At 39.6% G+C, this 15,926-nt stretch overlaps 3 protein-coding genes across 12 annotated transcripts in view; 2 read left to right on the top strand and 1 right to left on the bottom strand.

Moving 5' to 3' along the window:
* Positions 1 to 2,951: 2,951 nt before the first annotated feature.
* hspa5 (heat shock protein 5) lies at positions 2,952 to 6,974 on the top strand. The gene is made up of 9 exons (XM_040156785.1): positions 2,952 to 3,148; positions 3,679 to 3,829; positions 3,949 to 4,180; positions 4,292 to 4,429; positions 4,513 to 4,625; positions 4,731 to 5,121; positions 5,213 to 5,450; positions 5,541 to 5,708; positions 5,861 to 6,974. Exons 2-9 carry the CDS (start codon positions 3,714 to 3,716, stop codon positions 6,427 to 6,429), a joined length of 1,965 nt encoding a protein of 654 aa, XP_040012719.1. The 5' UTR covers positions 2,952 to 3,148; positions 3,679 to 3,713; the 3' UTR covers positions 6,430 to 6,974.
* A 145-nt stretch (positions 6,975 to 7,119) lies between these two features.
* rabepk (Rab9 effector protein with kelch motifs) lies at positions 7,120 to 11,991 on the bottom strand. Of its 6 annotated transcripts, none has more exons than XM_040156801.1 (9): positions 11,096 to 11,553; positions 10,820 to 10,880; positions 10,637 to 10,691; positions 10,396 to 10,547; positions 9,818 to 9,973; positions 9,299 to 9,463; positions 7,856 to 8,005; positions 7,542 to 7,691; positions 7,120 to 7,389 (listed from the first exon to the last, which is right to left on the bottom strand). In XM_040156801.1, the coding sequence occupies exons 1-9, from the start codon at positions 11,138 to 11,140 to the stop codon at positions 7,178 to 7,180; spliced, it is 1,146 nt and encodes a 381-aa protein (XP_040012735.1). In that variant the 5' UTR covers positions 11,141 to 11,553; the 3' UTR covers positions 7,120 to 7,177. The 6 variants fall into 6 exon arrangements, with proteins under 6 accessions (XP_040012735.1, XP_040012736.1, XP_040012738.1 ...); XM_040156806.1 differs by having other exon boundaries at positions 7,273 to 7,389; positions 7,559 to 7,691; positions 11,096 to 11,552; XM_040156802.1 differs by lacking the exons at positions 10,820 to 10,880; positions 11,096 to 11,553 and adding an exon at positions 11,969 to 11,991.
* rgs3a (regulator of G protein signaling 3a) overlaps positions 11,390 to 15,926 on the top strand; it is a 153,620-nt gene continuing 149,083 nt past the window's right edge. For 3 of the 5 annotated variants that reach the window (XM_040156786.1, XM_040156793.1, XM_040156791.1), the window contains exon 1: positions 11,390 to 11,556. The gene's annotated coding sequence lies outside the window, so the exon portion shown is untranslated. Of the gene's footprint in view, positions 11,557 to 12,219; positions 12,258 to 12,784; positions 12,868 to 15,926 lie in introns of those variants that run through there. The other 2 variants (XM_040156787.1, XM_040156789.1) reach the window with 2 other exon arrangements.

Below are 15,926 nucleotides of genomic sequence, written 5' to 3' on the forward strand. Positions count from 1 at the left end.
TTTACCATTACTTGTTATTTTGCTTCCTTATGGGCTTTTAATTTGTTCAGCTAATATAAACATGCACGAAACGGGAAACAGCTATAAATAATAAAGAAAATGGAAATCTAACTTAATTGTATTTATTAAAAATGTATCTCTTTGCTTTTCTTATTGTAATATGCGTATACATGTTTATGCGTATACGTGCAGTGCTGAGCGCCACGCAGACCCATGCATTTCTTGACAATCCACCACAGGGCTGATACAGATGAGAAGAGAAACACCTTGGTATTGATACTTGTGATAATTTCTAACCTTACCTACATGCCGTTGGAGAAAGGCAGGGCACCTGAGTGATATCCATGTGACACTGATGAAAAAATATATATTAAAAAAAAAGGAAAGAATCAAAAACGAGAACCACAGCATTATTTTCTCAAAAATGAGTAATAAAAAACACATCTGTGTCAAATGTTTGAGAGAAATCTATAGAAAATCTTTAGCTTTGTAAATGGAAACATGTCAGAAAAGAGTTATTCTAGTTAAAACAAAGGCGCAGCAAGGAATTCAGAACTGAGAGTAGTATTTGGTTCATTTTTTATTAAAAAAAACTGTAAAAAAATAAATAAATAAGGCTAAGGTTGATTGTTATTAATATGTTATAAGTGGGATCCACCATTGCTGCATTTGATTTGTCTCACTTCCTCCAGCTTTCAGCCAGCAGCATCATAGCTCCTCCTACACTGGATGAGGAAAAGATGAAACAGAAAAACAAAAGCAAAATGTTCAACTGTACAACAAGAAACATATTTAGGCAAAAAGACTGCAGAATTTGTAGATTTCCTTTGATCCACTGCTCTGTCTGGTCTGGTCTATAAGATTGAAGCCTCTAGGAAGAGTAAGATTAAACACAAATAAAGGAGAAGTTCATTATTGTCCAGTACATTATCTTTTCAGTGATTAAGAATGATCAGACCTAAAAGAATGTTAAAATCTTAAAAGTTGTGGTTTTGTTGAAGCTTTTTAGTCCTCTCTGTAGTATGACTTATCATAAAGCAAAATCATTAACGAAATCATCAACATAATCCCTTACAATTTAGAGCCGAAGTTAGATCTTTTAAATCTCTCTATATATCATATCTGTGACTAGAATTTTCACCTCTGAGGCATCTCACATAAACTGCAGAGGAGAGGAACACTGGGGTCCTCCGGAGTGCTCCAGACCCAGCTGTACTGTAAACCCTCTCTCACATTTTTCCAGCTCCTCAAAAAAAACCCTTTTTTCCATCCATGAGTATGCTCATTGGCACAACAGGGAAAAAGGAAAGTCACTGGTAGTGTCAGAGGTTAGCAGACTCGCATTTAGAAAAATGTACAATCGTATCTGAAAGCCAGGGACACACCAATGGCTCAGTGACTCCTAAGGATGAGCACCATTAAGGGCTGTTTAAGAAAAATAATAAATCACAAATAGAGATTAAATGTACCCCGTGTCTGGCAAAAAAGCAAAACAAAAACTAAACACACACACACACAAAAAAGACCTAACAAAAAAAAAAACTCATTAAAAAAAAACCCAAAAGAGAAAGAAATCTTGCCTTTGGCTTATATTAGTTCACCTGTTTTCAATAACATACAAATCAACTTCTTCAGAATTTTCTAGAATCAGGTGGTCTGCCTTTTTACTCTGTCTTGTTTCAAGATAAAGGCCTTGATTTAAAAATCAACAGTTTCAGGAATTTTCTAGAAATGACTGTCAGTGCTACGCTATTATAGGAAATCCTTCAAACAACAAAATCGAATGGTTTCACAGATTTTCTTTTTTCCCCTGTGATTTTTTGAAAGCTCTTGAAACCAAAAATATGACTTATTTTGGGAATGTTGTAGAAATTAGTGGCTTTATCTTTAGTCAAGACAGAATAAAAAAGACCGCTGTGATAATATCCTTTAAATTATTCTTCTCTTGATTCTAGAAAATTCTTCAAACAAGCTTATTTGTTTTGGAAACAAGTGAATTAATCTTTTTTTTGTTATAAGAGATTAATTAATTGTGCTCCTCATATTTAGGATACCACATACAAGTAATAACGATGAGTAGGCCTGCAAGTACAACAGCAGAGGACTGCGTGTTTGCTGAAAATACACACAATAGGTGAAAGTTATAATAAACACAAGTAAAATCTGATTATATATACCTTAAGTATCCCATTTACAATCATACGTTGGCTGGTTTAAGTCTTAACATTTGAAAGGGATCATTTAGACTGAAGTCTGGCCTTGGCTACTAGTTACCTAACCTTGACCTATTTATACTTTTGAGATAGGAGACTGCACTGTAGGTGATTTTGTTTGATGTGTGTTGTAACCTGCTTATGTATAGCTAACAGTATGCAAAAATGATTCAGTAAATCTGTGGTTAATATGCGATCACTGCAACAGTAGGCCGCAATAGTCAAATTGCAGGCTGCCTCCATTTCGATTAGGGTTTCCTTAAACCCTAAAGTGTGTACATTAAGTAATGAAACATCCAAAAAAATCCAGTTTATCTGGTGTAACAACACTTGCTTTTAAGCCATTTAGTCACATGCATATTACACAGGGTTTGCACATGTTTTACTCACTGTAGTGAGTCATCATTACTACTCATGACACCACAGCACATTATCCACACAGTTATACACCTTGAAACAACAGCAACATGAAAATCAATGTCAATCCATTACATATGCGGTCATTATATTTAAAAAAAAGCAGGTCTAACTTCAGATGTATGAAATGTTAAAATGCACCCTTCCCCTGTCATTGGAGTGGCGTGTCGTCGGACCAATTGGGTTCATGGATCCACTCGACACACAGCCAATCAGCACTGGCAGAGTGGGCAAAAGTCCTGACGTCGCTCTGACCCGATGTGTGCAAATCAGCGGCGGCCAGCGTGCCGGTGGAAACCAATCAGCGCGTTCCAACGAGCAGCTGCTCAGCCAATCGTGGGCCTCCACGACGGGGAAGAAGTGACGGCTTATATATGGAGAGAGCACCGTTCATTCAACATCATTTCAAAGAAGCAAGAATATAGGGTAAATGAGAAGTAGAGAAACGCTTTGAAACGAGAGAGTACACGTTGAGGCAACGTCAAGGCCGTCAAATCACTGACAATACTTCGATTGAGGTATGTATAAACATTGTTGTGAATATGGAAATACGGCAACGTAATATTGTATATTTTCTACAACGTTGAACGTCATTTTAACACATTTTCATAACGATAAAGGCAGCTAAGCTAACGTATGACGAAAGTGATGCATTTACCCGAGATTTACCATAACTTTTTAAATGAAGATGGTTACTATGACTTCAATATACCATGCAAGAAGAATATACTTTTAACAATGCATTACGGTAGTTTATCTTTTTTCCTCTCTAGCAAGTCTGCTAGACACGCTAACGTGGTTAGCTAGCTACCGGCGAATGGAGGGGGGGGGAAAAAGTCAGTGGTATTAGCAATCGAAAAAGGCAGTGGGTCTCCACCCAGTTTACCCATAATCTTTCAACGTAATCCATTTGACATTTTCCGGGGATTTTTTTGGCCAAGGCCACGCTTCCCGTCCATCATAGGTCTTAAGCCCAATAAATGACATCAAGCATTACCGCGTCATGAGAGCAAAGCCACGTTTTTTACACTGTACTTCTTCTCCACAGATTTCTTTGTAGACCCGAGCATAAAAAAAGCAAAGATGAAGCTGTTGTGGGTTGTGATGCTGGTGGCCGGCACTGTGGTTGCCGATGACGACGACAAGAAGGAGAATGTGGGGACTGTAGTTGGAATCGACCTGGGGACCACTTACTCATGGTAAGGAAAAGAACGATTTTGGCATTGTTGTTTTAGAAGTCAATGTAATGATGATAGTTTTTAAATTTAATTCCACTCAAAAATAATGTTTAAAACAATATTTAAATGTTTTCCTGTAGTGTTGGAGTGTTCAAGAATGGTCGTGTGGAGATCATTGCCAATGACCAGGGTAACCGCATCACCCCATCATATGTGGCCTTCACCAGTGAGGGTGAACGTTTGATTGGTGATGCTGCCAAGAACCAGCTGACCTCTAACCCTGAGAACACCGTCTTTGATGCCAAGAGATTGATTGGCCGCACTTGGGGTGACTCCTCTGTGCAGCAGGACATCAAGTACCTGCCCTTCAAGGTCAGTTTCTTGGTTGGTTTGACGTAAAAGTTGTGGTTGTACGGTTTAAGGGTCTTTGGGAAATTGAGTGACATACTTGGTATATTAATGTTGATGGATGTTCCTCTTTAGGTCAATGAGAAGAAGAGCAAGCCCCATATCCAGGTTGACATTGGTGGTGGCCAGATGAAGACATTTGCTCCCGAGGAGATCTCCGCCATGGTGCTGACTAAGATGAAGGAGACTGCTGAGGCTTACCTGGGCAAGAAGGTACAAAAAAAGCCATAGAATATACATGAAAGAATATCCCAGTCTTAAATAAACAGTGAATAATTGAGTCTAAACCCCCCCAGGTCACACATGCTGTGGTCACTGTCCCTGCCTACTTCAACGATGCCCAGCGCCAGGCCACTAAGGATGCTGGAACCATTGCTGGTCTGAATGTTATGAGAATCATCAATGAGCCGTAAGTGTCAAGTGATGTAATTTAAGTCTGTGGTCCCTTTCTGAAATTATGAAAATATTTACCTCCCTTTCCTGATAATAATAGACAACCATAACTCTGTTTTAGAACTGCTGCTGCCATTGCTTATGGTCTGGACAAGAGGGATGGCGAGAAGAACATTCTTGTGTTTGATCTGGGTGGTGGCACCTTCGATGTCTCCCTCCTGACCATTGACAATGGTGTGTTTGAAGTGGTGGCCACCAATGGTGACACTCACCTGGGAGGTGAAGACTTTGACCAGCGCGTCATGGAGCACTTCATCAAGCTGTACAAGAAGAAGACTGGCAAAGATGTGCGCAAAGACAACCGTGCTGTGCAGAAGTTGCGCCGTGAGGTTGAGAAAGCAAAGAGGGCACTGTCCGCCCAGCACCAGGCCCGCATTGAGATTGAGTCCTTCTTTGAGGGAGAAGACTTCTCTGAGACCCTGACCCGTGCTAAGTTTGAAGAGCTGAACATGGTAAGCTATTCAATCTATAGCACAACCGCCACGTAACTTTTAAAGACCTATTGTTTGACAAGCTCATTTACCATGTCTTTTACTTTTTCAGGACCTGTTCCGTTCCACCATGAAGCCTGTACAGAAGGTGCTGGAAGATGCTGACCTGAAGAAGTCTGACATTGATGAGATTGTCCTGGTTGGAGGCTCCACCCGTATCCCCAAAATCCAGCAGCTGGTGAAGGAGTTCTTCAATGGCAAAGAGCCCTCCAGAGGCATCAATCCTGATGAGGCTGTGGCATATGGAGCTGCCGTGCAGGCTGGAGTGCTCTCTGGAGAGGAGGACACCGGTAAGTCATCCCCCTCCATATAGTAGTGTAATTCACTGAACCGAGGTTTCAGTTTTTATCCTGTTCACTAAATGTTTTCATTTCTTGCAGGTGATGTGGTTCTTCTGGATGTGTGCCCCCTGACTCTTGGTATTGAGACCGTTGGAGGGGTAATGACCAAACTGATCCCCAGGAACACTGTGGTGCCCACCAAGAAATCCCAGATCTTTTCTACAGCCTCCGATAACCAGCCTACTGTCACCATTAAGGTCTATGAAGGTAAGACTTGGACATGGCAGTGTAAACTTGCCAAACATGATTTAAAAAAAAAAAAAAAAAATCTAATGGCAAACATTTTATCCTCTGCATTTTCCTTGTATGTAGACAGAACAATTTAATATAGCACAAGCTTAATTATTGACTCTCTTCAGGTGAGCGTCCTCTGACAAAAGACAACCATCTGCTGGGCACCTTCGACCTGACTGGCATCCCTCCTGCCCCTCGTGGTGTACCACAGATTGAAGTCACCTTTGAGATTGATGTCAACGGTATTCTGCGTGTCACTGCTGAGGACAAGGGCACAGGCAACAAGAACAAGATCACAATCACAAATGACCAGAACCGCCTGACACCTGAGGATATTGAGCGCATGGTGAACGACGCTGAGCGCTTTGCTGATGAGGACAAGAAGCTGAAGGAGAGGATCGATGCCCGCAACGAGTTGGAGAGCTATGCCTACTCTCTGAAGAACCAGATCGGCGACAAGGAGAAACTTGGTGGCAAGCTGTCAGATGAAGATAAGGAAACCATTGAGAAGGCAGTTGAGGAGAAAATTGAGTGGATGGAGTCGCACCAAGATGCTGAGCTGGAAGACTTCCAGGCCAAGAAGAAGGAGCTGGAAGAGGTGGTTCAACCCATTATCAGCAAGCTTTACGGTAGTGCGGGTGCACCCCCACCTGAGGGTGCCGACAGTGAGCAAGATGAGAAGGATGAGTTGTAGGCAGGTTTGAAGTCAACTCTTCTGTCACCCCTTGCCTCTGGTAGTGGCATCTAAATGTACATATTGGACTGATGGACTCAAATAGTGAGAGGAATGGTTGGGAAGGGGTGGCGATAACAAGCAACCATACTGAATCTTCAGAAAGACTTTGAAATAAGTTTCAGTGTGTGAGAGGTGTTTTCTTCGCTGGAAGGCGGAGATATTTCGTCAGCCCAGTATGAGGCTTGCTGCTGCTGTTCTCAGGCAGTCCTAATGGGGATCTGTAGTGGGGAGGGGCTTAATGGGGTGGGTGGGCAGGTGTCTGGGATCAAGGGCTCATTATGTTCACAGGCAATGTTAAAAGTTATTTATTGAATCTGGTCATCGTACTTCTGGAAAGACATTGAAATAAATGTTTGATATAAAATGTTGCTTACTTGTCCCTTGTATTCATTTACAATTTTAGGGGTACAACAATTGGCATAGACCACTAAATGTTTTTAATCACTGAATACTATGTCCAACACAGATATTCACCACTGGCTCAAAAGATTAAAAATTCCCATTTCTTACCAGATTTATGCCTCAGAACTCTACTCTGTATTTGCTAAAATGTTCATTTCAGTATCTGTAGTACAAACTTCAAAAAAAAAAATTACCTCTTGACCAGCTTTAAGGTTTCCATTAAAACAATACACAACACCTATGAAGTACTTGACAAACATTTTATTAGAACTTGAGTAAATGAATATTACAACACCAAGGCACATCATGTCACCACAGTCACAATACAGTCATTATGTATGACACCCTGGGTGTCCATCCCTCCAAATACAAAGGCCAGATGTATTGTCTCTGAGGCAGCTGGGCTGTTGGCTTGCCCCTCGTCACACAGCTTCCATGGCAGTAAACACATGGAGTGGTCCAGGCGGTTGGGTGGCATATCTCCTTCAAATTTCATTAGGATCCATCTACTTTTGTCTGCAAGCAGAGAGTATTAAATTAAAATATGCACAAATTCATGCTGCTTCATTTATATAGGATACAAACTCTACATATAAACAGATGTGTATCACATAATGAAGTAAAGAAAGCAAATCGGTACTCTGTCCCATAGGTTAAAAGCAGTATACCAGTGTTGAATCTGTACATTGAGTTGCTGGCTCCATCCGCAGTCATCCCTCCAAAGATGTAGATGTTCTTGCCAAGCACCACAGCTGAGTGGGCTGCTACCCCTGGTGGCATGTCTCCTTTGGCCCGTACTGTCTCCCACTTCATGCTCCCTTTAAACAGTGGACAGTCTTATTTTTTCCAGATAAACAAATTTTAAAGTTTCCAAGTTCTGACACTCTACGTATTAAACTTGTATGGTGATCATCTGCAGTAAATGCAAGGCAGCTGGGAAACTTAAATCCCCTGACACTGATTTAAGAGAGTTCAGACTTACCTGTGTCGAGAGAGTACATATCACTGTGGAATTTGTCTCCAGCCATGCCTCCATGAATGTAGATCTTTGAACCAACTGATACGATAATGTGGCCGTGTCTGGCTGGTGGCTGTTTGCCTTGTGTGTTCGGTTGAGACCAAGTGGAAGACCCTGGAACACATTTACATAAAAGTTTTTAATACGCAGATATAATTGTTGTTACATCTTGGCATGTAAAACTCTGCTGAGAAACACTATGAATAATATTTTACGATTCAAGTTGGTTGAGTTTTTTTAGGGTACATGCAAACTGTTTAAGCATTTGTTAACATTTGAACAATTATTTAGTTGTGAACAATAACTGGAGGCAGAATCACCTACAATGGGGGGATTTTGCATTATTTTTTGGCAGCTATTAAAAAAAATAAAATGCTGTTGATGCTTTTATTAAGTCTGGCACTCAGAAAAATGAACATTATCATAGAATCAGTCTGTTATGAGATAATATATCCGTGTATAACATGGAGTCAGCATCAGACAGGAAAGGTAACATTCACTGCTTTCTTCTCAAACAACTCTAATCTATGCATCTGTTTACTGGGTGAGTTTATTTCTATACATTTTTGAGGATAATCATACCATGGAAAATGCAGAGCTCTAGCTAATAACTTTAATGATGGGTTCGTTACATTTAAAAGTCCCTGTAAGCAACGCCAGTGAGCCAGCATGCACAAAATCAGGGCCTTGGAACTGGCACACCTAAATGAACTCATCAAAATATACATGTGCTTTTCCTGATATAACAGGTCAAAGTCTCTGCTGTAAAAAAATACCAGTATGATTTATGTTGTCCGATAACTTGTCTTAATTAGCACAAGATTTAAAAAATCTACTTGATACAAAAAATTTTGATATCAGTTTTGGCCAACACACATAATGCTCAGTTTGTCATTTTTGCCAACAAATTATCTCAATTTTTTTCCCCTAATAAAATCAGAATGACAGCACTGCATGTTTAAAGTATGCCTTAACAGGTGCCAAAATAACTGAAAACACCTGCGGGGCTGTAACCAAGAGTATAGGGCCTATTATAGTCACTAAACATTTGAGGATTTGCGTTGTTTGCCATCTTTCTTCTTCAGAAATTCCGTATCTAGAAAAATATGCACATTGAGGTTTGTCATGTAATGTCCTAACAGGTCACAAATGGTTAACAGCTACTAAATTTAATACACCAAGGTAATTAAGACTGTTCGTATTTCCAGGGTAGTTTAGTGCAAAGTAATCTTAATTTAAGGGATTACTAAGCGGTGGGAACAAATGTCCGCATATTGGTGCAGTGTGAAGGTTGAAATATTATGACTGTTGACCATTGGGAGTCAAAGTGAAATCAAAGGTAATTCCACCTCCTCATAGCATTGCTTGTTACAATTATGTTAGGCAGCGGGTTAATTCAACACAAACCTGTATCGAAGACATGAAGTTTTTGGTCTGACACAGGTGCAGCTCCCGCTTCACCACCAGAAAAGACATACAGTCTGTCACCAAGGCAGGCTGAGTTGGTGTGGTATGTCCTGGGACAGGGGGACTTCCCGTTTACCGATACATCCTTCCAGTGAGACCCACTGTCTGGACAAGTATAAAAAAATGACAGACTGGATTGTTCTCTCTTTACAGAGAGCAGTGGTCATATATTGTACAAACAACCTTTCTGATCATGGCACAGCAACAAAATTGATCAAAACACAGTTAAAAACCAAGTGGTATGGTTACCTGGACCAATTGTTCATCTAAATCTGAGACTGACAATCATGTATCATTGTCAGAGGGTAAAGCCTGCAGGTTTTCACTGCAACAAAACACTGCAGCAGATGATTTCATACATCAGCACCTCCAATGAGTAAAGCCTTGTTTATCTTTGAAATCACCTGAATACTATCTGACTGAAGAAATATTACTTGGTGAACATAAATTGGGATTTACCTGTTAGCTGTATATTCTGGATACATCCGCGATTGCCGCTCTGCTGTGCGCCCCCAAACACCCACAGGCTTTGTGGGCAGCTCTCTGGCACAAAGCTGCAGTGTTCATATCGTGCCTCCAAACCCTCCCACTCTGGAATGTCCCATTCATGATTATCTGGTATATCGGAAACAACAAAATTATGATGTAACTGTTGTCATGTCATTGATATAATTAAAAAATTCAGCACCAAAACATTATAAATTGACCTCCTTTCCCTACACATACTTTAAATCGCACATTTCACAGTGGTAATTGTGATTTTATGCAAAATAGATGATACATTAACCCTGCCTTGGTGAAATTTGTTGTTAGTTTTACTTGTTACGTTCAGTGCAAGTCTTCGTACAGCTGTTGGTATCCAAAAAAGCCCAAACATGGTTGAAATGTACCTAAAGTCAAAATAATGCAAGGTAATTTAAAATTACTTAATTTTTCCTCTTGTAAATATGTGGTTACGAGTAGCTTATAAAACACAGTTATGTAGATGTCATATCTCTGGATAGATTCCTTGCTGGCATTTTTTTTTTTTTTTTTACCTAGATTTATGATATGGGAATCAGAGAAACTGCCACTGGGGTTGGCTCCTCCAACGATGAGGATTCTTCCTTTTCCTCCTACTGATGGAGTAAACGTGCAGGTGTGACCCACAGTTACACCCGGAGCACTTCCCCTCGGTACCAAAGAATACCTGTTGACAACAAAATTTTAGCGGACGCAAGGCATAGTTTTAGTTTTTACAGCATCATAAGTATCACAGCTTAATTGTAAGTCACTTACCATATTCCTTCTTTGGGTGTATCTAGTGGGTCAAGTACTGGGAGAAACTCCATATCTGTCAAAGATGTGAATGAATCTGGTGTTATTGTTTTCCCCGTACTTCTTTTTGTCAGTGATCAGATGCAAAAACAAACAGCTATTACACTACTAACCTTGGTCATAATGATTGTAGATTTTACTTACTATGATTGTAAAAGTCTCTATAAGAAGACGGTATCCACAAAGGTTCGTACGTAAAATGTAGCTATAATCGAAGCAACCCAGATATTCAGATATGTTTTATAGTTCTTCCTGTAAACGCTTCGCCCTCAGTGAAGGTTGGCTCGTAAGTCTTAAATCTTATCCGTGAAATACAGGTTAATATAGCGACAATACCACTGAATTAGGGACACACCGAGCGCCATCCGGCAGTCACTTGCTAACTGTTATGAGCATGTGAGGAGTTTCCTCCCCACTAACCTGCTTTTCCGGGTTGAAAGAGGAGAGACTAATTATCCATGTCATTTAACTGAAGTCGGTATTGTTTGGCACCAATTTCTAATGTCCATTTAATGACAGTGGTTATCGCAGCTAATGCAGCTGTAATGAAACTGAAAGTTAGCTCAAATACTCAGCTCCCACCCACAGCACAGCTTTCGTTGAAAACGTTACGCAAATGGATACGTTAGCAACGTCGGCTGACACACGTTCCACACGTAGTTGCCTAGGTTGCCTGCAGCGCATGCGCAGTGCGCTTGTCCTTTCCCACCGCCAAATGTGGCAACTAGCCGCTACAAAGGTCCTGTTTCTTCATACATAAAACATTAACGTGAATTCCTGGCGTGGTTAGAAAAGAAGCTCCTGCCAGTTAAGACACTCAAACATTGTCATCAGTTCCCATTTGGCCTAAAAACTCCTGTCTCCCACTTCAAATTAAAAAGGTAGGCTATGGGTGACAGCAGCACCACCCTTTTTTTGCGTTGACAACTAGAGTCACAGACCTAGCTTATTATAAATTAAAATGTTTAAAAAGCCCAGCAGGGCATTTGAATAGCACTTGAGGCTGTTTTGAAGATGCTTGAAGATGCAGGATACCAATAATTCTTAGCTGGAATAAAAGGTGGCGTTTCCCACTGGCTGTACAATAAAGTTGCTGGGAGTTCAGCCAAATGAAGATGTTAGCAAAAGGTAACATATCGGTCGAAAAACGCGAAAGGTGTATTGTCATTTAGTCTATCTATTTGGCATTATTTTATATCTCAACGAAACAGTTATAATAAAACATTTTTATTTTTTATGTTTCATGCTTCATCGAAGCCAACCAAAAGAAAAAAAAAAAATCTTTCAATCTACCTATGGCTGCCATCTTAGGTTGGTCAGATCACCTTTGGGTGAAACTCACCTGCCTTTTCCTTTTAAGGTGCAGACTGATTTCCCAGCTCCCCACATTACCAGTAAAATTAGTGAGTATTTATGTTCCAGATACAATAGTGTATGAAGATGGCTATAGTGTAAATGCAGAGAATGGCAGGGTATTGAAACAGTATTCAAGATGAAGCACCTAGGCCCACGTCAACTTTTAAGTACACTTACAAACCATCAAATAGACAGAAAGACTGCAGCCTATTTGCAGAGTGGAGTAGTAAGTGGAGTTGCGACATTTTTTTTTAATTCTGTGTAGTAGTTGCAGGAACTGTAAGCGTTCCTTTAACACTACTATGAGACACATTTTTAGCAGTTTTATAATACATTTGAAATAGAAAATACAATATACATTTATAAAATGTATCTGAAATTAGTTTGCATGTGCATTGTCACATCTGAAACAAGCCAGTATTTCAAGTACATGCTTTGGATGTATTTTAAATTGCAATGTACCCGACAGTAAATGTCAAATATTTTTTTATTTCTATGTGGGACTTACATTAGGAAGTATGTTTGTCCAAGGTAAAGAATAATAAGTATACTATATATTAATTTTCAGTGCATTTTGCTGACAGTTCGTTCTCACAAGATTGCATTTCATAGTATGGCCAGTAGGCTGTGCCATTGTGTTTTTTGTTAAAACGTCAAATTACAATGTGTACTAAATGTTCCCTGCCGTGTCTGGGAGTCTTTGTAATATTAACCCTATATGTTTATATAGTTCTCATGCTTTTGCATGTTAATGTAAAATATTAAAATGTGAACACAGTGTCACCTCACAGCAAGAAGCTCCTGGGTTCGAACCCCGGTTTGGCCAGGGCCTTTAGGTGAGAAGTTTGCATGTTCTCCCCGCGCTTGTGTTTTCTCTCTTGGTACTCCAGCTGCCTCTCGTAGGTCCAAAAGATTTGCAGGTTAGGTTAAATGGCAACTCTAAATTGTGGGAATGTGGGAATTGTGGGAATGTGGACGTGAGTGTGAATGGTTGTATATGTTGTCAGCCCTGTGATGGACTGGCAACCTGTACACGGTGTACCCTTTCTTATGCTCAGTGTCAGATGGGATTGGCTCCAGCCTCCCCATTAGGATAAAAACAAAAGGTATTCTCTAAAAACAACACAAATTTATTTAATTTGCCTCCACTGAGGTTTCTTTTTAAATTACTGCATCAAAGAGCCATAAAAATTAACAGGATGGTGGGAATAGAGAGTTACAATGAGTGTGATGATGATGCCCAGAATTAGATAAACTAAGAGGACCGTGGAATAATAAAGATATAATCTCAAATAGGAATACATTGTACATGAACAAAGTCACATACTGATGCAAACTCAAAGTCAGCAGTGTTGCAGATATAGTAGGAGCTGAGTGATCAAATTCTGGATCAGTTAAGTCCTCTATATACACTGTTTTACCTCATGACGACAAAAAGGAGCAGTAAATTATACAGTTTGTAAAGGATAAACGTGAGAGTTGTTTTCTGAGTGAATGGAATGTTTCGTACCTAAAAGTAGCAAAACAAACATTTTGATGATTAATTTTCCACCTTTTGTATTGATTGCAGTTAAATTTATCTTCACTTGTGCACAGGTTTTATGCCAAATAGGCATGTTGTTCTGCACTTATAAGAAATTGGTTTAGTGCAGCTCTAAAGAATAAAATAAAGGTAAAAAAAAATCTGTTAAAAAAAACTTGGTGGGCTGAAAATTGGTTGGACGTCTTAGCATTTATAAGTACTGCCATTCAGAATGCCCCCTTTTTCATTTTACTGAAGTGAGACAGCAAAGATTTTCTATACTGTCGGTATAGAATGGGAGAAAGATGATTTTTCTTTTTGAGCTTGTTAATCAAAACTGTTTGCACTTGCTGTTTGTACTGACTGAAACACAGGTCGTTGATGGTTGTGGTCGTAAGCACAAACGACTTCCAGTTTAAAAAGTGAAGTCTCTGTCTATAAAATCTTAATCTGCTATAGCTATAGTCCCAAAAGTAATTTGGGACTATAGCTCTTTAATAAATGTAGTAGTAAAAAGTTTAGTATTTCTCTCTTACATGTACCGAAATACAAATTTGCCGAAAATCAAAATTGTACTTCAGTACAGTAAGTGAGAAAGACTTAACACAGGCACTCCCAGTCCTTGAGCAAAGTGTGCTGCACTAATATGCAGAATAGTCAGTAAATCATACTGACAGTTCAAATGAACAGGACAAGAACACTGCGAATTCAACAAGCCATAAACCCAAAAGAAAACTGAGGCTTTGTCGTATAGACCTTGGAGATTTACAGCATCACCGTGGATCTGTCTGCGGGCCTGACCCCTTCAAGAGCTTCATAACATCAATATGTCATCCTGAAATGGATAACAGATTCATGGGGCTGCTCTGATGAATAGATTACACATTCAGAACACAAGACCACATGCAAGACAGGAACAAGGCCACAAGTCAAAGAAATGTTGGTGTCAAAGAACAGATGTTCTTCATTAAGGAGCAATATCCCCTCATTGGTGCCAGTCTAGATGGATTTGTAGACTGAGGTGTTTGGAAGTGGGCTGGAGAATAAGCAAACCTTCTACCAGAAAAAGAGCACTATAACTCACAGAAGCATAAGATTATGTGAAGGAAGACAATAGCCTAAAACAAACAACTACTTTGCTACAACTACTAGCTATGACTGACTGCTGCTACTGTACAGACCATGTCTACCCCCTTTTTAACAGAAATGATAAATATTTACCTGCAACATATCTAAAATCAATAAACATTGATTTAATAAGTTAAAGAGTTAAGTAAACCCGTAAAGAAAATGGCTCATACCCTACAGTGCAGGTATGTTGCAATATATACATTTTTGTGCAGTTTTATGTGGAAAATGGTAGACTGGTGTTTCGTGTTTGCATAACTGTTGATTTGGCAGGCCAGAGTAGCAGCATATGAATGACAGGAATTCAGACAAAAGAAGGTAATGTCTTTTGTAACCTTGGTAGGGCTGCAACTAATGATTATTTTAATTATTGATGATTTTTTGATTTATTATTTAGCCTATATAATGTCAGAAAGTAGTGAAAAAGGCCTATCAAAAAGGGCCTAAGGTGATGTCTTCAAATTGCTTGTTTTTTATGACAACAGTCCAAAACTCTAAAGATCTTTAATTTACAGTGACGTAAAGCAAACATAGGCGGCAAATTCTTATTACATATGAATGTTTGCAGAGTGGAGTATTAATGCATTTTTCCATGATAACTTTCTTAAACAATTAATTCATTGTCAAAAATGTTCTGTTTATCAACTAATTGATCAATCAACAAATTATTTCAGCCTTTCAGTACATATTTCAAAGTCTGTTTCATCTGAAATTTATTTGCCTTTGTTTTCATTTTCTATAGTTACGCATTTGTTCCCTGTCTAGTATTTCAGTCGATTCTGTTTAACTGTTTCTAGATGTGTATTTCATAGATTTACAGTATATAATGTGTCACTCATTCTACGGATTTAGCAGCCATGCTGTGCTCCCCAGTCTGTTCCTACCAGGTGCTCAGCTGTCCCCTGTGGCAATCTGGACATCTCTCCACACAGCCCTGTCTCTTCTCTTTCCACAAAACTGCACAGTCATCCCCAATCTTCCAGCGCAAATTGAAAACTCATCTGCTGGAGGAGTATGTTCCGCTCTCTCCTACATATCTCCTGCATCTTAATTAATTCTCCCAGGATTCTACCTTTCCTTTCCAGTTGCACCTGATATTGCACCTTCCCCACACTACTCTGCCTTGCACTAACTGTACCTCTGTACCCTGCAATTCCTTATCATGCCTGAACCTATTAGGGACATGGGAATATTTGTTCGATATATCTTCCTCATTCTGTGGTTTTGACCCACAACTCGTTGCTT

This window comes from Xiphias gladius, chromosome 20 (assembly GCF_016859285.1).
Source record: "Xiphias gladius isolate SHS-SW01 ecotype Sanya breed wild chromosome 20, ASM1685928v1, whole genome shotgun sequence".
In the NCBI taxonomy this organism is placed as follows: domain Eukaryota; kingdom Metazoa; phylum Chordata; class Actinopteri; order Istiophoriformes; family Xiphiidae; genus Xiphias; species Xiphias gladius.